This window comes from Drosophila grimshawi, unplaced genomic scaffold, assembly GCF_018153295.1.
Source record: "Drosophila grimshawi isolate 15287-2541.00 unplaced genomic scaffold, ASM1815329v1 contig_1377, whole genome shotgun sequence".
Classification (NCBI taxonomy): Eukaryota; Metazoa; Arthropoda; class Insecta; order Diptera; family Drosophilidae; genus Drosophila; species Drosophila grimshawi.
The window spans coordinates 20,216,344-20,239,388 of NW_025062900.1; the positions used below are offsets into that span (position 1 = coordinate 20,216,344).

General features: G+C 41.9%; 7 protein-coding genes across 9 annotated transcripts; 4 read left to right on the top strand and 3 right to left on the bottom strand.

Annotated features, from left to right (window-relative positions):
* Window positions 1-718: 718 nt before the first annotated feature.
* LOC6566962 (signal transducing adapter molecule 1) lies at window positions 719-5,639 on the top strand. The gene is made up of 4 exons (XM_001992973.3): window positions 719-1,207; window positions 2,630-2,907; window positions 2,966-4,241; window positions 4,431-5,639. The coding sequence occupies exons 1-4, from the start codon at window positions 1,165-1,167 to the stop codon at window positions 5,060-5,062; spliced, it is 2,229 nt and encodes a 742-aa protein (XP_001993009.1). The 5' UTR covers window positions 719-1,164; the 3' UTR covers window positions 5,063-5,639.
* Window positions 5,640-6,211: 572 nt separating this feature from the next.
* Window positions 6,212-8,079, top strand: LOC6566963 (F-box/LRR-repeat protein 15). 2 transcript variants are annotated; one of them, XM_001992974.2, is made up of 2 exons: window positions 6,212-7,084; window positions 7,282-8,079. In XM_001992974.2, exons 1-2 carry the CDS (start codon window positions 6,315-6,317, stop codon window positions 7,463-7,465), a joined length of 954 nt encoding a protein of 317 aa, XP_001993010.1. In that variant the 5' UTR covers window positions 6,212-6,314; the 3' UTR covers window positions 7,466-8,079. The 2 variants fall into 2 exon arrangements, with proteins under 2 accessions (XP_001993010.1, XP_032595267.1); XM_032739376.1 differs by having other exon boundaries at window positions 6,230-7,084; window positions 7,552-8,079.
* A 300-nt stretch (window positions 8,080-8,379) lies between these two features.
* LOC6566964 (geranylgeranyl transferase type-1 subunit beta) lies at window positions 8,380-10,968 on the bottom strand. 2 transcript variants are annotated; one of them, XM_032739377.1, is made up of 4 exons: window positions 10,841-10,968; window positions 10,515-10,626; window positions 10,296-10,446; window positions 8,380-9,374 (listed from the first exon to the last, which is right to left on the bottom strand). In XM_032739377.1, the coding sequence occupies exons 2-4, from the start codon at window positions 10,622-10,624 to the stop codon at window positions 8,490-8,492; spliced, it is 1,146 nt and encodes a 381-aa protein (XP_032595268.1). In that variant the 5' UTR covers window positions 10,625-10,626; window positions 10,841-10,968; the 3' UTR covers window positions 8,380-8,489. The 2 variants fall into 2 exon arrangements, with proteins under 2 accessions (XP_032595268.1, XP_001993011.1); XM_001992975.2 differs by lacking the exon at window positions 10,841-10,968 and having other exon boundaries at window positions 10,515-10,689.
* A 35-nt stretch (window positions 10,969-11,003) lies between these two features.
* LOC6566965 (probable 39S ribosomal protein L24, mitochondrial) lies at window positions 11,004-12,108 on the top strand. The gene is made up of 3 exons (XM_001992976.2): window positions 11,004-11,198; window positions 11,323-11,476; window positions 11,546-12,108. The coding sequence occupies exons 1-3, from the start codon at window positions 11,115-11,117 to the stop codon at window positions 12,049-12,051; spliced, it is 744 nt and encodes a 247-aa protein (XP_001993012.1). The 5' UTR covers window positions 11,004-11,114; the 3' UTR covers window positions 12,052-12,108.
* Window positions 12,109-12,118: 10 nt separating this feature from the next.
* Window positions 12,119-14,271, bottom strand: LOC6566966. The gene is made up of 5 exons (XM_032739258.2): window positions 14,109-14,271; window positions 13,719-14,036; window positions 12,847-13,247; window positions 12,488-12,673; window positions 12,119-12,428 (listed from the first exon to the last, which is right to left on the bottom strand). The coding sequence occupies exons 1-5, from the start codon at window positions 14,211-14,213 to the stop codon at window positions 12,242-12,244; spliced, it is 1,197 nt and encodes a 398-aa protein (XP_032595149.1). The 5' UTR covers window positions 14,214-14,271; the 3' UTR covers window positions 12,119-12,241.
* A 2,926-nt stretch (window positions 14,272-17,197) lies between these two features.
* LOC6566967 (vacuolar protein sorting-associated protein 54) lies at window positions 17,198-20,780 on the bottom strand. Its single transcript, XM_001992978.2, has 2 exons — window positions 20,289-20,780; window positions 17,198-20,222 (listed from the first exon to the last, which is right to left on the bottom strand). Exons 1-2 carry the CDS (start codon window positions 20,495-20,497, stop codon window positions 17,564-17,566), a joined length of 2,868 nt encoding a protein of 955 aa, XP_001993014.1. The 5' UTR covers window positions 20,498-20,780; the 3' UTR covers window positions 17,198-17,563.
* Window positions 20,781-21,233: 453 nt separating this feature from the next.
* On the top strand, window positions 21,234-23,002 carry LOC6566861 (alpha-(1,3)-fucosyltransferase B). The gene is made up of 4 exons (XM_001992979.2): window positions 21,234-21,639; window positions 21,704-22,113; window positions 22,174-22,351; window positions 22,415-23,002. The coding sequence occupies exons 1-4, from the start codon at window positions 21,403-21,405 to the stop codon at window positions 22,922-22,924; spliced, it is 1,335 nt and encodes a 444-aa protein (XP_001993015.1). The 5' UTR covers window positions 21,234-21,402; the 3' UTR covers window positions 22,925-23,002.
* The last annotated feature ends 43 nt before the right edge of the window (window positions 23,003-23,045 follow it).

A 23,045-nucleotide genomic window follows, 5' to 3' on the forward strand; every position in this document is an offset into this window, starting at 1 on the left:
ACCGCCTTCCTATAGTTTCTTGAGTCAGTGTGCCAGCTGTGCGCAGGTCAAGATGTCCACACTGAACCTGGCCCGATATATTCTGGAGTTGTCGCTGGTGGATTGTGCAACGATTGAATGTAGTGACTCACAGCTGGCATCGGCTGCTCTCTTTGTGGCGCTGCGCATGCATGGAGGCATTGCTAATCTTACTAAGCAGGCCTGGACCACAACATTGGTCAATCATACGGGTCATCAGCTGGCAGAGTTTGCAGAGATTGTCCCGGTGTTAAATGCGACACTTCATGGGAAATCCAGTGCCAAAACCATGGCGACACGCATGAAGTTCTCGCAAAAGAGCTTCTATGAGGTGGCCAAGGTGCCGTTGCTCAGCAATCAGGAGATTTTCCCCTACAATATCGATCTAAATAATAGTATTTGAGAACAGAGAATAGATTTCCATTAAAATTCTTTGTTTCCAGTCGCATTTTTAGTCATTTATGCAGCAAAGCTGATTCTCATCGTTTCCTTATTTATGCAACAGAGCTGACAATTAGAATTAAGACAAATAATAAATTTTACACACATACTTTCACCATCGATTTTTTTTTAGATTTCGTGAAACTATTTTGTTTTTACTGTCCACAAACGAAATAGATGACATTTCCGTGCGTTCAAACTATTTTTCGAGCTGCGTACTGGGCTCAAGACGTACTATAGGTGGGCTGCATGACAGACTGGCATGAACGACAATCGAAAGCGGATTTCAGCTGAACACGACACATCGATGGCTGCCACACATCGATATCTTCATTAGTCATTTTTTTACACAAAAGCAAGAGGAAAAACGGTACAAGTGAGATTATTCAGCAAATTCGTTGCAATATTTCGGCTTAATTAATGCAAATTACAACACTTTTGATGTACGTAATAAACCAACAGCAGTAACCTGGCAGCTGCCCAATTAGGAGAACAGCAGATATAAAAATATAGTGTGTACGTTGTTATTGTGACGCATGAAAATCGATTGCGTAGCAGAGACAAAAACACCAAATACAATAAAGTGCAAGTGCAACAAATAAATACAGAGTAAATTGACGAAAACGACGACGTAATTCAATAAGAATTACAACAATTACAGCACACATAATTAATAGGCAGCTGAGTGAGCGTCTGTTCAAAGAAATGGGCATATTTGGGCAATCGTCGCCCTTCGACGCCGATGTGGGTAAGTCGCCTCCCCTCACCCCACCTCCCTCCCAGCCTGCTCTTAACAACACTGTCCGCTTGTAAATGATTTCTACTGCTGTTATTGTCTTTTACTAATCTTTTTGCTGTTGAGCAAACTGACAACCACCCTCCGCCCCCTGAAAACACAAACAAAGAAAAGAACTGAAAACAAAATCGAGTCACATGCGTCGCTTTTGTCGGGATGCTGCTGCTGTTCATCGTCTGTTCATTGAACTGTTCTCTCTCGCCGAAGGTGCGCTTGCAGTCGCTGACCTTGAAGTCGGCGCCACAACCTCCACGTATTCTAACCCCCCAATAACGCTTGCTTTTTATTATCCTTTCTCTTAGTAGTTTAATACAGTGGTTGCTCGATAATGGTGAACTCTAGAATTTTGAATTGGCTACAAACTAAAACTTATGTATTCTATGCAATATTTTTATGCTTTGAGATTTATGCCTACTGATCATATTTTTAAAACAATTTCACATAATTCTGTTTAAATTGCAACCGAAAGGAAACAAAATTATTACAATTTCCAATAAGTCTTAATCTAATTAATATTACAAAAAATTCATATTACAAATTTTCACAGTTCCAAGTTTAAAAGTGCAAATAAAATAGGGGTATTCCTGTAATTGTTGCTTTATTTTTTTATTTGCCATATATTGATACTGCTTTGATTATTTTTGCGTTTACTTATCATATTTGCTAGGCTCGCACTGTGAGTCAGACTGCTGCTGAATATTTGACTGATAAGCAGAACGACTGGCTAGATTGTTTTGACAAGAGTCATTGTTCTGTTTGTGCCTTTTATTTAAATAATAATTTATATGAAGGCAAAGCCACAGACTAACTAATCGCCGTATTATGCCAGGTTTTATGTTTGTAGTTAAATTGTCAAATGGTGAAATCGCCTTCGCTACGCTGATGAATTAATTATTTATTATTGTTATATATTTATTAAATTAATTTTTGTGTTCCCTCTAGAAAGTTTCGTTACTTCTTTCTTTCCACTTTCTCATAATCGCTGTACTACTTATAATTCCTAGCATGAACCGTTTCGAGTATGATCTGATATGAGAATGATCACAATAGACTTTATCATGTAATCAATTCAAAGCCCCCTATTTCTATCATTAAGAAATTAATTTTAAACGCATTTTCTCGTGAATAAACTTTTGCATTTAAATACAACCAGAAATCTTATAAATATTATATTATTTTTGTAATGGAAATTAAATATTACATTTTATTTTTAATCAAGTATTTATGTATTTTTTGTTTTAATTTCTATCATTAAGAAATGAATTTTAAACGCCTTTTGCATTTAAATACAACCAGAAATCTTATAAATATATATATATTTTTTTTTTGTAATTGAAATGAAATATTAAATTTGAATTTTTTTTCAATTTGCAGAAAAGGCAACCAGCGAGACAAATACGAATGATAACTGGTCGTTCATCCTCGATGTGTGCGACAAGGTAACAACCAATCCGCGCCTGGCCAAAGACTGTCTCAAGGCGGTGATGCGACGCATGGGCCATGCTGATCCCCATGTCGTTATGCAGGCCATCACATTGCTGGACGCATGCGCCAACAACTGTGGCAAGCCGTTCCATCTCGAGGTGGCATCGCGTGACTTTGAAACCGAGTTTCGGCGACTGCTCAGCAAAGCGCAGCCAAAAGTCTCATTGGTAAATCCCCAACCCTTCACCTTATTACTATTCCCTGTTTCATATTGGATATTTGCAGAAAATGCGTCAAGTGCTGAAGAACTGGGCCGAGAGTGATTTCAAGAATGATCCGGAACTGAATCTGATACCATCGCTGTATGCCAAATTGCGCAGTGAGGGTTACGAATTTAGCAATCTGAACGATAAGAGCAACAGCAAGTCAGCGGCAGCCAAAGCGGCAGCTGCCACATTGGCCAAGGATCCGAATGTGGTCAGCAGCCAGCAGGAAGAGGATGACATAGCCAAGGCCATTGAGCTGTCACTGAAGGAGAACAAGGGCAGTCCCAAGCAACAGCATCAAAGTGCTGGCGCTGCAGCAACTGCTGCTGCCGCAACAACAGCAACAACAACAACAACCAGCGGTGCCTATCCCTCGCTATATCCCTCATTTGGCGGCAGCTCCTCCTCGGCCACGCCGAGCAATGGCAATGGCAATGGCAGCAGCAGTGCCCCCGCCGCCTCTGCCGCTTCATCAGCTCGCACTGTTCGTGCTTTGTATGATTTCGAGGCGGCCGAGGAAAATGAGTTGACATTCTTTGCTGGCGAGATAATCCATGTGGTGGATGATAGCGATGCCAATTGGTGGAAGGGCTACAATGATCGCGGCGAGGGACTGTTTCCCTCCAATTTCGTCACTGCCGATTTGTCAGTGGATCCCGAGCGTTTGGACATCAATCAGCAGCAGAAAGCCAATGCTCAGAAGCAGGCAGCCGCCGAGGAGGAGGAGGCGGCGGCGGCGGAGGCGTTGCTGCAACAAAAGACTGAGGCGGCTGCCGCCGCACAGCAGCCCGTCGAAATTGATGAAGCCAAAATCGATCGTTTGCTGCATCTGTTGCACGAGGCCAATCCGGAGGATCCGTCGCAGGATAGCGACGAGATGTTGCGCCTCGAACAGCAGGTCCATCAAATGGGCCCGCTCATCGATGCGGAACTGGAGCGTGTAGATCGCAAGCATGCCCAGCTGACACAGCTCTCCAGTGATCTGGTCGATGCCATCAATCTGTATCACACCCTAATGCGTGATGATCGTGCAGCTGCCGCACAATTTGCTGGCGCCAGTTTTATGCCAGGTGGTTTTCCTGGCGCAGCGCTTTACGGTGCACCCGGCTATCCCAGTGGTGCTGTTGGCGGCGGTTTTCCTACCGGCCAAAGCTATCCGGGCATGCACTCGTCGCTGCCGTATGCACCACAGCAGGCGAACAATGCGGCACCGCCGACAACTGCATCCGCTGTCCAGGGCTATCCCGGACAAGTTCCCATGCCATACCAAAATGGACATGTTCCACAGCTGAACTGTAATTACAAAAAGAGTTAACAGGGTATGCCCTTGTAGAGTATATAAGAAGTGCGGCTTTTTTGTGGTTTTAGCTAAAATAGAATCGGTTTCCGCTTTGGTTGCCACAATAATAATATACTCTGCAAGGGCATACAATATATTTTATTTAAATGATTTCTTTTTAATACAATTTCGTATAAATTTGCAGCGCTGCCGCCTCATCTGACCCAATCGCCGGCTGCGTCTGTGCAGCCACCACATCCCAGCCATCCTCAGCCCATTTATAATGCCCAGCCCACACCAGTCACTACTCAACAGCAGCAGCAGCAGCAGCCACCCACAAATTATCATATGCCACTGCCTACGGATCAGCAGCAGCAACAGCAGCAGCAGCAAATGCCGCCATCGACGCTTCCACAGCAATTTGCTGCCGCACCACCAGGAGCACCACAAATCCAACAGCTGCCGCCGCCTCATGCTTATATGTCGCCACAGCATCAGCAGCAACATCCACAGCAGCAGGCCTATTTGCCACCAGGCGCAACAGTCCAAGCGCCACAGCAATTCTATGCGCCCAATGGAGCTCCACCGGCTACACAGGGCTATATGGCGCCGCAACAACCACAGCAACAACAGCAGCAGCAGCCACAACAGCAACAGCAGCCACTTAATCACAATGATCATTTTAGTCAGCTACATCAGCAAATGGCGGCCATGTCGATGGCGCATCTTGGTGCCATGCCACCAGGTGGAGCAGTTGGGCCAGCACCGGTGCCAGCATATCATATGCAAAACGATGCCGTCAAGAATAACATTCCTATCTATCAGCAGCAGCGGTAAAACCGTCAGCCAGCAATCGATTTCTTCACATGGCTCGCATCAATTTGACAACAAGTCTTTGTTTGTTTTACCAATTCAACTGTTCCAAAAGATATTTAAACATCATTTTGCAATTATTGTTTGAACTTGAATTTGAATTTTATAATTAAGGCATCTGAATTTCTCTATTAATTGCCAAAGTATCTACTAAAATGGAAATTTCTTTTGGGTTATTCTTTTTATTTACCAAATCTCGGCTTATTATTTCCAAGAAAATGTTTGCAGGAGCGCCAAAAACTAAGTTTTTAAATGAAGTGAAGGGAAAAGAAAATGTTTGTTTTAATACAATCTATAACATATACTATATAAATATTCAATAATATGTATAACTCTATATTGAACGATGAGCAAGAGGAACACAGAACAGAATTCACTATCACTATTATGTATTATGTTTATTCTATTACTATTATAATTATACGATAACAAAAAAAAAAAAAAAAGAAATAGCAAACGAAACGAATCACATTCATTATGCAACTTTACGCAAAACATTAAATGTTGATCAGCTTCAAATGCTGATTAATTATTAATACAATACTTTTATGAACAAGTTTTTCATGCATTTGTCTTTTCATAGAGCATTAAGAGGACGCATCTGGAGCGGCATCTGGCGATGGAATAAATCAAGATTTCACTTCATATATATATAAGTCAATGGAATGCACGGCAAATTCTATCGTATTGTTTATGGCTATAGCGAGTCGTTTATAAAACTATCTGCCAATTAACAAACTAAAGTTTTCGAATAGCTATAGAATCGAATAAAAAGAAGTTTGTATAATTATCGAAAAATCTTGATGAGCTGTGCTAGTAATCTGACTGTATTCTCAAGAAAGAAAAACATTTAAGAAAGCTTAAGCAGACATATCTGAATTAATTTTAAACGCTAATCTTTTGCTGCCAGTTGCTAGTATTAGCAAAGTCCAATTTGTTCTTCAACCGTCCGTTACAATTTTTACGCCAGCAACAAGAAGCAAAGCGATGTATGTTTATCGAACTATCGAACGATATTTTTCATACGCATTACATCGCACAGCGATATTCATGGTGTTATTGTTGTGAACGAGGTAACCTTGTAAATTCGATTATTCTTGCGGCGCCTGCGTAGTCAGCTGTTCGGACTGTAAACAACAATAATTGGCAAATTGGATGCTTTTGCGTCGAATAAATAATTGGGCTAATTGGACACAAGGAAGATCAACACGTAACAATGTGCACGCTGCACATTGAGGAGGAGACACATTTAGCCGTCATGGGCAGCCGCAATTTGACACGAACGCCCAGCCCAATGCCGATGCAGAGGCCACCAGATGGAGAACTGACATTGTTCGACATTAGCTGGGCCGATGTTTTGATACCGAATATGTCCGTCTACCTATCGCTCAAGGATCTTTTCAATTTGCGCAGTTGTTCGCGCACAGCGTTGCGCTTTGTGGAATCAGCGCTGGAGATGCGCACTGAGCTCCATTTGTCTGGGAATAATACGGATAATATTCAGTTGGGATTTAAAGTGTTGGCGCGCTGTTGTCGCCGCCTGGAACAGCTGCATTTGGCCAGCTGCAAATGGCTAACGGATGAGCTGCTGCTGCCACTGCTGCAGAACAACAAGCAGCGACTCAGCGCAGTCAATCTCAACGAGTGCGTCAACATAACCGCCCTTTCCCTGCAGCCAATCATTGTGCAGTGCAAGGAGCTGCGTGTCCTTAAACTATCCAAATGCCAGTGGCTGACAACGGGCGCCGTGGATGCTCTCACACTGCATCAGAATAAACTGATTGAATTTGACATATCGTATTGTGGCGCCATCGGCGAACGTTGCCTCATCATCTTCTTTCGCAAGCTGAACAAATTGACTGTTCTATCGCTGGCTAATACGCCCAGTGTTACGGATCAGGTGCTCATACAGATTGGCAACTATTGTCGCGAACTGGAACACATCAATCTGATTGGCTGTGCAGCCATCTCCGACTACGGGGTTCAGTAAGTACATCTTTTACATCCACGCGCTCGTCAAATTAGAGCTAGCAGCAATTGGCAACAGTTTTCAAAATACTTTGGAGGAGGCAATCTAATTTGGGAGCGTATTTGTGCATAGCGTGTGTGTGTCTTCTGTGTGGCTCCTCAATGACGGCACACTGCATCTGCGTCTGCATCTTTTTTCGTTTTTTTTTTTTTAGCGGTCTTGGGGAGCGGTGTATGCGTTTGCAATCGCTGCTCATTCAACGCTGCCATCGGATCACGGAGCGCTCGCTGGCGCCATTGCGTCAGCGGGTGATGATTGATCGGCCACGTCCGCGGCAGGATGTGCACAATGCGCACAACTTGAACGATTTCTATCCCAGTGATTTTCTTGTTTACTAGTCGCATCCACAATGCTCTCTCTCTCTCTCTCTTCTTTCTCTTTCTTTTCTCTTCTCTTTTCCCTTCTCTGCTGCTTTCGAGTGCAGCGCGCTGACCAACTGCTGTCCACAACTGCAATCGCTGATGGTGCAACGTTGTCCTCTGGTCACGGAACGCGTCCTGGCGCCACTGCGCGGACGTCTGCACATCGATCGACCGAGCATGGGCTACAATATGCCTGCCATGCATCATCGCCTGTATCTTCAGGTGTGAAAGCCACACACAACACAATCACTAAATAAACCAAAACAAAAATTACGATTGAAGCTATGCTCAACTCTGTCTTGGAATTATGGACGCGATCAATTTAGTTTAATAATATTGTTCTTAGCTTAAGCTATAACTTTGTTAACATTCATTTAGGCTATGCAAAAGTAACTAACTATGCATAGTAACTAACATACTCTGGCTGAAAGAACGAAGTTTGTTCATTGAACTTAATCAATCATAAGTCTAGCTCTGTATATATATTCTATAGATATATTCTTGGCAACACACTTATCCGTCCATATCAGACACAGACACTATACATTTTAAATAAAATTTCCCATTTTAAATAAAATTTCCCATTTTAATATATGTTTTTTAAATTTCTATATTTTTTTTTTTTTCAAAGTAAGCTCTTTTTTTATCCGATTATCAAGCCAACATTTATATTTAAAACATTTATATTTAAAAAAGGATGTCTCTTTTATTTTTTAATTGCATCCGTGTTATTTGTTAAAATATATATAATATAAATATAACTAGTTGTCGCACTTTAAAGTGATCAATACTTGACAGCTTAAATTATTATTTCACTTTTTATCTCTTTCTATATATAAATTTAGTGCCACCCAGCTCCTAGTTCTACACAAGTTAAAATTCAACGCAAATTCAACAATAATTTCCAGCTTTTTTTACTTAAATACGTTTAGGAAAATATATAAAAAATGCTGTTAATAAGCGTATAAAATTGAAATTGTGTGCATTAACATTTCCAACATCATTGTGCTGATATCAGAGGCGAGGAACTCGAGGTAGATTTCGTTGTGGCGTCTCCAGTTAGCCGCAACTGCTTAAGGTCATCGGTGCCGCGCCAATGTTCATGGAGTTGATTGAGGTTCGCATAGGCGGCCATGGAGATATTCAGGCTGGGCATAACATCGTTCAAGCCCGGCTCACCAATGAACGCCAGTCCGCAGAGGCCCAGGTACGTGTGGAATGGATCTGGCGAGGATCTTGGCCATTTGGCAAAGCCACCAATCAGTTCATCCTGTGTGCTCAGTATATATTCACGATTCTTTGCATAGTCGGTTAGCTTGAAGCCGTTCAGAATACGCAATGCGGCGCCAATCCAAAACGAGTAACACGTATCCACGGGCTTATTGGGCCTGCCCTGAAACCCATCCATTTGACGAAAGACAAGCCAACGCTTAATGCGCTCCAGTGTTGCCGCATCCAGCCGATGCAGCTGACCGCTCAACTCCAATGCGGCAAGGGCACAAAACGTGGTGCCACCGTGTGATTCACCCTCCAGCTCCTGACTGAAACCGTAATCATAGCGCAGGCTGCTCATTATGAATTGAAACATGGTCTCCTTGTTGACGCTGCCCCAACAGTCGAGCATGTGGCAAATTGTGGCAGCACAATACACAAAACGCATATCATTCTCACTGCCATCGATGCAGGCACTGAAGCTGCCATCCGCATGCTGCACAGCCGCCACACCATCCACAATAGTCTGACGATCCAGTCGCGACAGATCGTCGCCCAGCGTCACCAGCACTGCGATGCTCGTGTATGTCATGGCCAAATGTCCCCATTGATATTTCCGCATGCATTCCAGCACCTCAACGTCCTCGGTTTGGGGTAACATCGCTCGGCAACCCTGTAAACAATAACCCATAATTAATTGCTATTGATAAATGAGTACAGTAAAAGTGCTAATGAATGTCTTAAAAAGGCGTGTCTGATAAGCGCTTGATGTGATAACAAATACAAATGTGATAAGGGCACCTTTGGAAGCTGCTGCTGTTGTTATTATGCATGAGAATAGTTGCTCAGAGTATCTATCAGAATTATTCCGGTTTTATTTACTCTTTCCGAATGCAAATCAAAACAAATACGTAGCAAATGTGTCAATTAATAAATACTTCACACAATTAAATAATAAATAATCAAATTTATTGCTTATCCTAATTTTCTGATTTTTTTGTCGTAATCAATAGAAAATTTTGTATTTAATGAAAATAAATTTCAAGGCAGAATTTCGTTCTTTGTCAAGCTATTGTTTTATAAGCTTTCAATAGGTTGATCAAAGTTTACAATATATAAATGCAAAATAATAAAATGAGATAGATGTTTAGAAAATAGTTTATTTAAAACGAAAAAATTGCTTCTTTCTTTTTAAAAGTTAAATTTATTCGATATTTACAGAAGAAAAATATTCAATATAAATTGATATTGTTTATTTGTTTCTCTTATTGGGAATAACACATTCTTTAGTGTAATTTTTATATATTCTATTCAAATTATAGGGGCAGTAATTCAGGGAATTAAACTTGATTAAACCAACACCAACTGGCTTTAATTGTTGACGTTAACGTTATTTAAATTTGTGTAGCCTATAACAATAACGTTGGGGAATTGTGGGAGCTGAGAGCGAGCGACTACCGCAGTGGCTGCTGCTGCGCCCCACGTAGAAAGATAAGGCTTATTTGCCATAGCCTTGGTTGGTTTGAGTTTGTTTAACTATCGTATCTGACTAGCTGGCTGGCTGACTGACTGACAGAGAAGTATTTATGCTCACCATAAAACCAGCTTGTTGCTTTTCATTGTCGCGTGGGATGACAAGGCCGCCGTATGTCCAATCGATGATGTCCTTGCGCAACTGTGGCGTTATTAAATGCAGCGAGTTTAGTACATCCAAGCCGCAGACGGCAAAAAACACAATTGTGCTCCTGTGTAGTTAAAATACTTTTACTTATTAGTTATGAATGAATAAAGTATAGAAGGATATAATCCTCACCTGGTGTTGTCGTGCGAGGACAATCGCGCCGGCAACAAGTGCAGAAAGCGCACCAAGTGCTTGGCATGCTTCGAGAGTAGCACGGGCTTTGGCTCGGAGGGATCCGTCATATCTACAATGTGATAGGACATGATTTTAATTTATTTTCAATTCTTCACGTCGTCTTTTGTTTATCTTTATGTGTGTGTGTTTTGTATGTGTGTGTGTCTCTTATGACTAAGCGCCGTTGAAATTTGTATTCAGAGCTGAGATCGCTGCCACAGTGCGCTGCTTAATGGCCGGGCCCTGAGCACGTGTATGCATTTAAATAGCCAAGCATGCATTACCTTGTTGTTATATTATAAGCCGGTTTTTTGCATCGCACTCATGTAAAATATAAAAGAAAAAAACGCAACAGTGATGCTTGCTTACGTATTTTACACTTTCCGTATATCGATAGCAATGATAGTTCATTATTGTAACACATCACATCCATCTCTAATGTCGCCCATGCACTGTGAATGTCAAATTCCAAAACAGCTGTTTTCAACCGCATTGCATAGTTATTTTTTTGTATATTTGTAAATAAATTGCACGTAAAAAGGAAAAAAAGGATTCAAAATGCGCATAACACAATATTTAACTAGTAAACTGAAGAACTTTTCGAATCTGCCCAAAGAGTACATCGAGCGCAGCAAGAAGCAGGTAATGGAATTTTGTGTTTTCAACTCATCAAAGTTTTTAGAGCTCACGTAACAGCTGGAGAACCCTTATGGCTTGGGAGTTTTAATTATTTAATGCATTTTAATAATGTGTGAAATCTATTCAGGTCTATTGGAAAACACCACGCGAAATAAATTATTTACCACGCACCGTTGAGCGCAAGCGATTTCGCTATACCACAAACCGTTCATGGACAGGTCAATTTCGGCAACAGAATATGCCGGCCACAATGCGAAAAAAGGTGTTTGTGGAACCAGTTGGTAAGCCTGTTAATGTTTTATATATATTGAAAAAACTTAAACTTATATATATACAAATTGTTATTGCAGAGGACTGGAGCTTCTTCCGTGGCGATCGCATTGAGGTGCTCGTTGGCAAGGACAAGGGCAAGCAGGGCTTAATCACCCAGGTGATACCCGAACGCAATTGGGTTATTGTTGAGGGCATCAATTGGCATTATCGGCGTGTGGGCGCCGATAAAGAGTTTCCCGGCATAACCATTAAATCGGAGGCGCCACTGCATGTAACCAAAGACATACGCCTGGCGGATCCATCCGATCTGCAGGGCACCGAATTCGAGTGGCGCTTCACAGAGGAGGGCGAAAAGGTGCGCGTCTCGTTGCGTTCCGGTCGCATTATACCCATACCGGAGACAAATAATCAAACACACGATTACAAAACGCCCAATGCGTACATTGAGCGCGAAAAGGATACACCAGCTGCCGTCGTCAGCGAGATCACTTTCCAGCCAAAGTTGTCCACGTTCGAAATGGACATCATGGAGGAAATGGACATTAAGGAGGAGCGCACACCGGCCAAGAGCTATTGGTATTAGACATAATTCTATTGCTTGTTTATTAAAAAAAAACACAACAAAAAAAGTGTAATTCGATTTACTGGCAAATTTTTATTTTCAAATATTGGCTACAATTTGTCACAACTAGCAACAATTTTTAATACAATGTACTTCGGTAAATGTTTAAAGCTAAAAAAAAATTAATTACTTGGCTGCCACAAAAATTTGTTCATTTGCGTGCCGCACCAAAAACCTCCTCGCGATGATCTCGCAGTGTTCTGGCCAATCCCCGCACGGTTTCCTCCGCCTTGTCAAAGTCCGAGCGCAGGGTTTTGTGAAAGGTGTCGTGGTGCCATGTGCACGTCTTGGAAATATTCGCCTCATAGCTGCTAAAAACCCGACTCGTGTGCTCATAACTATTAAAGTTAATGTAATTGCATTATTGGTGAATCTAAAAATAGGTCGAGCAATTTACCGTGCTGCATTTGCAATGTCCGTTATTAGATAGGTGTTACAGTGATTGACCGCCAGCACCTGGCGATGGCTCATATACTTCAGCTCCACATGTGGCAGCGACAACTGCGCTGCCTCCAGCGACGTTAGCGATGCATGCAACAAACTGCGACAATCCAGTGCCGATTGCAATTTCTGTTTCGGATCGCTGCACAGGAAAATTATTCGAATTGAAATTGTATGAAATGGCAAAGATTCAAGCTACCGAAAAGTGGTCAGTTCAAGCAATAAAATTTGAAATACGAATTGAACTTATTAATTGTATTTTCTTTCATTTTGTAGTATGTATGACACACTTATAGATATACACATATTACTCACATAAGCCTGCCCAGCTGCTGCCACTGTTTCAATGCCTGCGTTGCCGAGTTGGCTGCGGCGCGTAGTAGAAGACCACAGATGCGCCACTGTTCCAGAGCGCTGCCCAATTTGTCTCGTGTATCGCGTGCCACCTCCAGCTGGGCATCAATGTTCTCCTCGAGCCTGGTCAGATAGGTACCGCCACTGATGTAGGCAATAATGCCATCCTGTTTCACATAGAGCTCGTTTAGCTCCGCATAGCTTTCGGACAGTGTTTTGAGGCGCTGCTTGCTATGCTCCAGGAGTTCACCATAATAACGTATGCTGAGTAAGTAGAGGGCCGATTCGCTTAAATTGGCAAAGAAGTCCTCGTGCGTGGAAGCCTTTTGTGGATCCCCAATCACGGCCAGGTTATGCGCCAGCTTAAGGTTGTTTTGTGTAATTAGGACAAATCGAGGCCACACAATAATTAACATATAATGGCTATTATAGTACAGTGGTCACTCGATAACTAGCATTTCTAAATTTCTCTTATTCTACGGCTAAATATTTTCCATCTTAACTTCAATTCGATTAATAAGGTATTTAAATTTAAATCAAATTCATGTTAAAATTCTGTTCCACATAATCCATTTGGGGTTGTAAAATAATAATATTAAATAATAAATAAATAAATAGTAATAATAATAATATGTAATAAATACTAATAATAAATAGTGATAATAATAATATGTAATAAATACTAATAATAAATAATATATAACTAATAATAAATAATAACTAATAATAAATAACAATTTTGTAATTTGTTTGAAAAATTCTCCATATGGAGTGACCACTGTAGCCTGAGGGGCGTTGAGCACGTGGCAACGCATTAATTGTTCGGCACTCACCTGGGCCAGGTCCTTCGTGGGCGTGTTTGCGACAATTTCGTTGCCACCACGCTCCGCGCCTAATGTCAGCGGGTAGCTAGTTAATTGATGTGCCACCCGCTCAACCCGCACCTCGTTTGCGTTCGGTGTCGCCCCCGTTGTTGTTGTTGTTGTGGATGGGCGCACCGGGTGCTCCATGCCCTCCAAGCCGAGCATCGTATCACGCTTGGCACGCAGATGCTCGATCCATGCCTCGGCGGTGGCCAGTCGCGGACCCGGACTACTTGCCTCCAATTTGCTGATCTGTTCGTCTAGCCGCACATATTGCTGCACAATCGTCTGGATCGGCAAAGGAATGAATCTGTTCAGATTAGCTTCGATGAAATGCGAGTTATTGATTTGGATAATTACCGTTACGCGACCATCAACATTTTGTTGCATCGGACGCATCGGTGTATTTGGCAAGTGGTGGCTAACACTTGACGGTCGCTCCATCGACGAACCACAGCCCATCATTCAACCATGGAATGATGACATTTTCGTCAGACCTTGCAATTGCATATATTTATACTCGAGTGCCCACTCAAATATCCACGTCCGCAACGCTCGCCTGCCACATGCCGAATGGCCCTGTCCAGGGAAAAACAAAAAATGGAAACATTTTCGCGCTACTTGTGCAAGCACAATCCAATCCATGTCTAACCAACCCACCCAACAGCCATTCATATATTATTTTGACCATCCACACTGAACCATTAATGTTTATTAGTGGGTTGCGTCGGGCGCACAGCGAATGAATTTCTGAGTTGGAGGATTCGAGGGGGACACGAGTTGATCCACTTTTGTTTGTGTGTGTCAACAACCAGAGTCCATTGAAAAGGTGCAAGAGGGGTATATTAAAGTTGGACTGCATTTGGTACATGAACATTTGAAAATATAACATTTTTAAGTTTTATATGCGCATAAAAATTTATCAAAATATATATTAATTATTGATTAAAATAGCTCAAAGAATTTATGGACTAGCTTTAGTTGCAAGTAAATCAAATTGAAAGAAAATACATTTATTTTTCGACTTCATATTTGCAGGGTATCTGCTAGTTTGGCAACTGCAAAGTTTACTTCTGCATTGTTGTTTGTTGACTTGCATGTCTGTTCGCTGTGTTGCTTTTGTCAATTGGCGCACATATTCAGCGGCTTACATAGCAAACTTAACAAACAAACAAATAATAAAGAACCACAACAACAACAACAACAACAACAAGAGAAAAAGAACAACAAAACAATAATAATAACAAATTCTAGCAGCTGCTTAAGGCTGACACCAACATTTTGTATGGCTTAGTCCTTTTACTGGATAATAGATGGGTTGTAACCAAATCCGTCAACAGGATAACCATCTAGATTTTGATAAATTAACAGATAATTATATAGTGCAGCATATAGTGTTGTATTCATACATTGTAATTGCGTGTTGGTTTTTGAAAAAAACGATGTTATTTTGATTTAAAATTTATTGAATGCACAACTTAATTTACAACAACAATTTAGGTAAGCTTCATTCAACTCCTTGCCTTTAAGATCGATTATTTGAATTAATGATTGGAGCAATAACTAAGGATGAACTGCATTATGATAAGTGCAAGGATAGCACGCAATATTAAAATTTGATATTTTTACACAAGTGCGTCACGCATTTTATTTTTTCTTTTGCAAATATATCAAACGTCAGCGATAAATGGGAAATTTATTACGTTTTTTTAGCTTTTGGATGAGTCTCATTAAAATTTCCTTTGGTTGGCATATAATTGCTTGATTGACTGGCGACGAGACCTTGGACAATTCTCTGGAGGCGCCACATGTGCCTCTGTTCGATTTGTGTGTAATATGGTACAGTGGAGTCATAATATCATTTATTGTTGTTGCACTGAGTAAGTTTAAAATATCAAAAATATATAGATTTTTAATCATTACAGAACATTTCAAAAGTTTGAAAACAAACCACGCAATATAACTTTAGATGTATTATAATATTATATATATTGTATTATATTATATTTTAATTTTCAATTTTTTAATCAATATCAATATTCAAAATAGAGTAAAGTTCTCCACAAATGTACTTGAAAATAAATATTAATATTTTTAAGACTATCTGCTTAAATGCCGAATCTGTAAATTTGTGTTTTGATGATTCGATATCGATAAATAAAATAAAATAAAATAATAAAACTTGTTATTGTTGAGTTCAGTTAACATATCTGCAAGAACCAAAAATTTATTCTGACGGGATCTTAATTATATCATAATCCGATGAACAATTTCTTAAAGCGTAACGTTAAAAGAGGAAAGTAAACATTTCAAATGAATATTAAATATGTATATCTTTTAAAAAAATAAATAATTCACTTGCTAAATTTTACTTGCATTTGCCATAAAGCTTATTGATTTACCGCTGATGTTGTCATCAATCCTGATCCACAGCAATGGTTATCAAATCTAAACTAAAATAAAGCCGTATTATTTTTAGTGTTTTAGTTTTCATGGACGATATTCTTATTATATTCTTATTATTTAAAACACTTTATAATATTCAAAAACAGCAACAAGTGCGTATAATGTAATAAATACAATGTAATTGTCTAATTTTGAGTAAAATTCAAATCATAATTATTTTCTTTTGTGTGTTTTTTATTGTCAAGTGGCTATATTTTCCAAAAACTTTTCATTAAATTTAATTTTAATATAAAAAAGCCTTTAAAAAAAATTTTAGCGATTGTTAATTGATGACTGTCTTGGGGATTTCGATGTATTCCAGTCTAAAAATAGGACAACGACTGTTGAGCGATTTTTTGCTAGTACTTTAAAATGTTCAAAATGAATGGAACATTGACCATTTGCCCGATAAATCGTCACAAGCGAACTGTATAAATAAGATATAAATCAAACTAACAAATTCAACACTCAAACAGCAACTGTTGATTTTTGACAAGTCATTTTTTCAATTTGTACAGGAGAATTTCTTAAAAAAATCACAATTAGAAAACAAGAATTACATTCACTAATTTAGCATAGATTCAAATTAACATTTCAACACACTTTTGAATTCGTTTTCCTTATTGTACATGCGATATTAACATATCCCATATCAATCCCATATTAACAGAGTTCAATAAAAACTCAATGACAAATTCATTTAAATTTAAGAAAATATCTTTATAAAATGGAAAATCATTGCAGTTTACTAGCTGACAACACTAAGATTTAAAATTTAACAAAAGCTGCATGAAAAATCGAAGCGATTGATTAGATTCTCTCTCAAGGATAGAGATATTCTCTCTCTATATATATATTTCCCAAGATATATATACATTTTTAAATACTTTGCCAGTTTTCCCACACTTTAAGCAATAAACGGGTAGATCAAAAGTTGCTCAAACATTTACCACAAGTTTTCCCATCACTCAACTCGAAATAGACAAGAAAGAAAAGTTTTCAACTTATGTTTTATGCCAGTGTAATGCGATTTGTATTTGAATAGTTATATGTATGTATATTTATATATAATTCAAAGGCGATTTGTCGACTGTTTTTTTTTTGTTTTGCTTAGTTCGTTTAGTCTTCAAGTGCAACGGACTGAGAATGAACAAAAGATACATCATATACATATATAATCTACAGCTGCAAAAGTACAAAATGTCATAACTGGTTAAATATACAAAATGATATGCTTAAATAAATAATAATAAAACCAACAAAAATCACGACAAATGGAAGTGGAGGGGAATAAAAAACAAATTGCATTGCTATTGCAGGATTTTGTAAATCGAGCAGCAAAAGAAAAACTATGGAATTAAATACCGCGCTCAATAGAGCCAGATGTGCTCGAGGATGCCATTGTCCAATTGTGCCGCTGGCAGAGCCTTCAGCGTGCGCAACGTTTCCATGTAGAAGGTCAGCTCGGAGGTGACCACGCCATGCTGGGGCCCACCATTATTATAGATATTGAGCTTGAGCAGCTGTTCCCGCAGCTTATCCTTGAAGTTGCTATGCACCACCCCATAGATCTCATGGATTTGCGTCTCGGGCAGCACACCAGCGATCGCCTCGTGCAGCTTAACCAAATGCCGCGAAATGTGCCGGAATGTTTGCGATGGTATCGGCGGACGGGCATCCCATGCCTCCAACTGCGCCACAATGCGCTCCGAGACGATGCCGTGAATCTTGTGCTCAATCTCCTTAATGTGACCCTGATAGTCCCGTTCGATGGCCTCATACCCGCTCATGCTCTCGAAATGTGCTCGCAGCCGGGGCAGCAAATACAGAACCAATTGCAGGGCACGCGACACCAGCGCCAGATTCGTGCTAGTTATCGTCTTCAGGCCGGCGACACGCATCGCCCCAGCGCCAATGATCAGTTGGCAGCTGCGCGAATTGAAGCAGCGCAACAAATCGATCACATTCCGCGCATGATAGGTGGCGAGGAGTGGCAAGCGTTGCGCACTCGCCCCATACTCGTACAGCATCTGGATGAGGAGCAATGCGACGCTGACCAAAGCAAATGGCTGTTTGCCCTCGACAAGCAGCACGGGATTGCCAATGCCATTAACATTTGCCAGATTGTGACTATCGATGGTGGAGATGGGCTGCTTCTCAAAGTCGCCATCGGCCATGCGTTCGATGATGCGCTGGAATGCATGCGGTATGTCCACTTGCCGCCAACGCTCCTGATCCAACAGCAGGGCCAGCTTCTGTTTGCGCTCGGCATGGAAGCGTTGAGCGTAACGCGACGCTTGCACCTTGAGTGCCAGCTCCAGCGGCACACTGACCGCCCCGCAAATATTCTGTGTGGCAACACTAAAATCGCGTACCAGTTGCGATAATTGCAACAGTTCCTCCTCGCTGGCGGCGCAACGTTCCAGGCTCTGTGGCGAGACAATGTTCGCACAACGCTCGTGGCAATAGTGACAGACGGCCTGCAGCAGTTGCTGCAACTGACCACTGAGCTGCTCATGATGTGTAGCACTGAGGAATGCCTCCGAATCGATTAGGTTGACAGCATGCTGCGGACTACTGCCACCGGCTGCTGCATCCGCTGTCTGTTGCATGATCGAGACAACGGCCCGGATGCGCTCGAGGATGCCGTGGAGCGCATGACTGGCACGCTGCAGCATCGTTAGCCATTCGTTGAGGGTCAAGTCGAGCGATTGCTCACCGGCCCCGGTCAAACAAAGCTCCCGATCTCCGCGCTCGAGCAGCTCGATGAGCAACTGTTTGATGATCGCTCGAATGGTGGCAATCGCCTCCTGCTGATAGCTCTGCACGAAACTGAAGTTCTGTTTGCGCAACAGACCCATCACAATGGCCACCAGTTTGTCCTCCTCGGCACAGACGCTGTCCGTCTCCAGTTCGGCATCGGTGAGGGGTCGATTCAGATCCGTTGCCGCATAGCGTTCAAATTCCGTGGTGAGCATCTTATCGATGAGTTTCTCCATTTCGCCCAGCTGCATGGGCAGATGCTTGAAACAGTGCACGCCCAGCAGCTCCGCAGCGAGTATCTCCTGCGTGGTGCTTATCAAATCTAAGGCTGCCACATAATCCTGTGTGCCCAGGAGCAATTGTAGCATCGGTTGCGTCTTGTGCACTGTGGCCATCAGTCGCAATTTGTCCAGCGTCGCATAGCAATGCTGGCGGCGTTGCGCATAGCGCATCACCCGAAAGCTATCGACAACGGCGCTGCCATGCAACTGGGCGAGGGAGGCGCGCAACTGATGCACTTGCTCGGCGGCTAGCTGCATTTCGGCGAGTATCGCATGCTGTGTGGTCATCGCATGAAAGAATGCCGCCGATTTCTGTGCCACTTGCTGCGCAATGCGCACCTCAACAATGTCCAAATAATGTGAGAGTTGCTCCTGCAGGTGTCGCCCCCTCTGCTGAAGTTCCACTGTGCAACTGGAGCTTTCCGACGATTGCATATAGTTGGGAAAGACTTTGGCAAAGGTCGCCGCATGATGCAGTTGCAGTTGCGATTTCAGAAAGATCTCCGGCACCGGCACGTCAGCCAAATTGTGCTGCTGCTGCTGCTGTGTTGGCGTCGTCGCTGTCAATTGCTGATCCTGCTCCAGTTGCTGCTGCTGCTGTTGGCGTCGCTCATGCCAGCGATAGCGTTTCCCAATGCTGCCCAAATACACCGTGAAATCAGCATGCGTTATATCCGGCAGTCGCGAACTCTGCGGAATTTGGCTGCGCTCGACGAATTGTTCGCCCCATTTCTTGGTGAAGAGATTGCTCTGTTTGCCACGCTGCGGATCATTGAGCACGGCCGGCAGATTCTGGGCCGACGAGTAGACGCCCCATTCTGGCGGTGATTCACGCGTCAGCTGATTCACATGATATTTGGACACATGCGCATCGTAATCCCGATCCGAGACACCGTCCAGCGGCAATGAGGCGCACACACCATTGAAGCCATAGCGGCACACAAAGGAGCCACCCTCCCGTGTGCAGTGGCGACTCCGCAGGTGACTAAAATGAATGACAAAAATATATATTCAATTAATTAAGACAGTCTTTTTTTGTGTCTCTACTCACTTGACAAAGTCGGCGATAGTCTTGAAGTGTTCCCGTGTGCAGTAGTAACACGATTGCCAGCTTGCTGTTGCGGATGTTGTTGCGGATGTGGCTGCGGATGTGCCATTCGCATTCGCATTCGAATTCGTGTACGATGGAAGCGATTGCTTGCGTTCCAGCTTCGCATCGTAGTCCGTTGTTTGTGTTAAATTGTGCTGCGCTGTGGCCATAACCACATTTTTTTCAATTTTATTTTTTATTTATTTATTGTTTTTATTTGTTTTTAGCCAAATTTTGTCGCCGCAAACGTTGACGTGTTATGTCAATATTTGTTTTTTAATTTCGTCTAGCTTCTTCTCGTTCTTGGCTGATTTGTTTACATTTTAACGTGTTGTCCGCTTGTTTTAATCATATTTTGCAGCGACTATAATCCATACAAGTATTTTTATTTGTTAATTTTTGCCGTAATTTAGCGAATGTAAATGGAACAATATTATGATGACGTTCGCCAGTGTTGTGTAATGGTTGTTTGCATACGGTGGCACTGCACGTTCAGACTACCGCCTGCACGATGCAGCTTTGTGGTATTACAAATTATTCATCTCTTTAAAACATTTTCAATGTAATGGCTCTAAGCATTAAATTATTAGTAATTTTACAAATGCAATGGCAAATCTATCATTTAATTTTTTCTTTTATTTTTTACATTGATAGCAGATTTGAAAGATATTGTCACAAATTATACGAAATTGCTTATTACATATATTAAAATAAAGAAATTAGCAAACTTGTCAATTGCGTTTTAATATATTATATCTATATCATCTTTGATAGATATTGGTATGAGCTATACAACTTATTTACCCCCACCTCAATTAAAGTCAACCTTATCAAACAATTTGAATTAATTGTCAAACTGTAAAATATGCAAACGTGCACTGCACAACGATAGTATCGTAACGTGCCGAGTATGCCAAATAAATAGCAGCGTTTAACAACACTGCAAGCGACACTGACAAAAGAAGCAAAACATCAGCGGCATAATTCAACAAACAAAATTATTGTGCGCGCAATTTCGAATTGGGCCATGACCACAGCCCCAACGTGATAAAGAAAACGCAGCGGAAATTAAACAATGCGTTCGTGGCGCAATCGTTGGCTATGGACAGTGCTGGTGTCGATTATCTGGCTGTGCACCATCGCCGTGCTGTATTTGTATTTAACGCGCCGGGAATCGCCAAGGATTCGGAATGCGGTGCATGAGTTGCTCTGGTGGACGGATGATCTTCACTGGAATTACGATGAGATGCGCCACTGTGGCTTCGATACTTGCCGCGTCACCAACAATCACAAACGTCTGCACGAGGCGCGCGTTCGTAGCAAGAAATTTGGCTTGCAACTTCCAAATTTTAAGCATTTTTCCTTTCGCTTTACAGGCAATTCTTTTCTATGGCTCCAATATGAAGGTGGATGAGTTTCCAATGCCACGCAGTGGGCGACATTTGTGGGGTCTGTTGCATGAAGAGTCGCCGCGCAATGTGCCGTTTGTGCCGTACACTGAGTTTTTGCGCCACTTCAATTATACGTCCACATTTAGTCGCTACAGCGACTTGCCACTGACCACCCAATATCTGCCGCATCCCAGCGATTTGACGCAACTCGACTATCAGTCGACGTTCCTGAACAAGCAGCGTCATCAGTTCAATGAGCAGCTCGCATCAGTTGTCTTCCTGCAGACCGATTGCAACACAATGTCCGGCCGTGAGGATTATGTGCGCGAACTGATGAAACACATCCAAGTCGACTCCTATGGCAGTTGTCTGCACAATCGCGATCTGCCAGAGCAGTGAGTGAAGTATATGTACAGTTATATATCTATAATCCGACTTAATTTTTCCATTTTCAGGCTGCAAAATGATTATCTCAACAATCTGTATTCGGATGCATTATTGCGTTTCCTTTCACCCTACAAATTTATGATTGCCATTGAGAACGGCGTTTGTGAGGATTACATTACCGAAAAGTTCTGGCGTCCTCTCATGGCGGGCATTATACCCATCTATTTTGGTTCGCCTAGCATACGCGTATGTCAAATGAATAGCTGACGTATTAATTAAATAATAATCTAATTTTTGTTTGTCGATTAGAATTGGCAGCCGCAAAATCAATCTGCCATTTACATTGATGAGTTTCCCAATGCGTCCGCTTTGGCCGCACATCTGCAACAGGTGGGCGGCAATGAGAGTGCTTACAACGCCTACCTGGGCCACAAGTTCAATCGTCGCCAGCCCATTCAGAATCCGTTGCTGGTTAACCACTTACTGATGCGTGGCTATCAAATGAGACGCAGTGGCGAGCTGAGTAATGAGGATTCACTATTCCATAAATTCGAGTGCTTGATGTGCCGACGCGCCGCTTGGACGGACCAGCGGCGACCGGCCAATAAGCGCCACTATAACTGCCCACTGCCACCGGTGTATGCACCGCTCGAGCAGCAGAAGGAGCCCAAATATGCGGCGGACTGGCGTTCAATGATGGGCGTGGGTCGGTGTCAAGCCCAGTTACTGGATGCATTCTGGCGAGCGAATATCCCATATACCAAAGCAGAATTCGATGCCCGCTTAAGCGAGATGATGGAACAGAACAAGTGCAATTAACTATACAATTTATAACATTTTTGAGCAATATGTACTATTATTAACCTCAGACGATTAATATAATATTTAGTAATAAGTCATTTTGGCAACGAGGAACAGCCTCCGTGATATATTCCACTTT

What these genes read in the sequence shown, in the direction of transcription:
- LOC6566962 (XM_001992973.3), top strand. Translation starts at nt 1,165, where the DNA reads ATGGGCATATTTGGGCAATCGTCGCCCTTCGACGCCGATGTGG. An exon ending in GCCCTTCGACGCCGATGTGG is followed by an intron (nt 1,208 to 2,629) that starts GTAAGTCGCCTC and finishes TTCAATTTGCAG; the next exon opens with AAAAGGCAACCAGCGAGACA. An exon ending in ACATGTTCCACAGCTGAACT is followed by an intron (nt 4,242 to 4,430) that starts GTAATTACAAAA and finishes ATAAATTTGCAG; the next exon opens with CGCTGCCGCCTCATCTGACC.
- LOC6566963 (XM_001992974.2), top strand. Translation starts at nt 6,315, where the DNA reads ATGTGCACGCTGCACATTGAGGAGGAGACACATTTAGCCGTCATGGGC. An exon ending in ATCTCCGACTACGGGGTTCA is followed by an intron (nt 7,085 to 7,281) that starts GTAAGTACATCT and finishes TTTTTTTTTTAG; the next exon opens with CGGTCTTGGGGAGCGGTGTA.
- LOC6566964 (XM_001992975.2), bottom strand. Translation starts at nt 10,645, where the DNA reads ATGTCCTATCACATTGTAGATATGACGGATCCCTCCGAGCCAAAGCCC. An exon ending in TCCTCGCACGACAACACCAG is followed by an intron (nt 10,447 to 10,514) that starts GTGAGGATTATA and finishes TTAACTACACAG; the next exon opens with GAGCACAATTGTGTTTTTTG. An exon ending in AGCAACAAGCTGGTTTTATG is followed by an intron (nt 9,375 to 10,295) that starts GTGAGCATAAAT and finishes TATTGTTTACAG; the next exon opens with GGTTGCCGAGCGATGTTACC.
- LOC6566965 (XM_001992976.2), top strand. Translation starts at nt 11,115, where the DNA reads ATGCGCATAACACAATATTTAACTAGTAAACTGAAGAACTTTTCGAAT. An exon ending in TCGAGCGCAGCAAGAAGCAG is followed by an intron (nt 11,199 to 11,322) that starts GTAATGGAATTT and finishes AAATCTATTCAG; the next exon opens with GTCTATTGGAAAACACCACG. An exon ending in GGTGTTTGTGGAACCAGTTG is followed by an intron (nt 11,477 to 11,545) that starts GTAAGCCTGTTA and finishes TTGTTATTGCAG; the next exon opens with AGGACTGGAGCTTCTTCCGT.
- LOC6566966 (XM_032739258.2), bottom strand. Translation starts at nt 14,213, where the DNA reads ATGATGGGCTGTGGTTCGTCGATGGAGCGACCGTCAAGTGTTAGCCAC. An exon ending in ATGTTGATGGTCGCGTAACG is followed by an intron (nt 14,037 to 14,108) that starts GTAATTATCCAA and finishes TTGCCGATCCAG; the next exon opens with ACGATTGTGCAGCAATATGT. An exon ending in GACATTGCAAATGCAGCACG is followed by an intron (nt 12,429 to 12,487) that starts GTAAATTGCTCG and finishes TAACTTTAATAG; the next exon opens with TTATGAGCACACGAGTCGGG.
- LOC6566967 (XM_001992978.2), bottom strand. Translation starts at nt 20,497, where the DNA reads ATGGCCACAGCGCAGCACAATTTAACACAAACAACGGACTACGATGCG. An exon ending in ACTATCGCCGACTTTGTCAA is followed by an intron (nt 20,223 to 20,288) that starts GTGAGTAGAGAC and finishes CATTCATTTTAG; the next exon opens with TCACCTGCGGAGTCGCCACT.
- LOC6566861 (XM_001992979.2), top strand. Translation starts at nt 21,403, where the DNA reads ATGCGTTCGTGGCGCAATCGTTGGCTATGGACAGTGCTGGTGTCGATT. An exon ending in AACGTCTGCACGAGGCGCGC is followed by an intron (nt 21,640 to 21,703) that starts GTTCGTAGCAAG and finishes TTCGCTTTACAG; the next exon opens with GCAATTCTTTTCTATGGCTC. An exon ending in AATCGCGATCTGCCAGAGCA is followed by an intron (nt 22,114 to 22,173) that starts GTGAGTGAAGTA and finishes TTCCATTTTCAG; the next exon opens with GCTGCAAAATGATTATCTCA.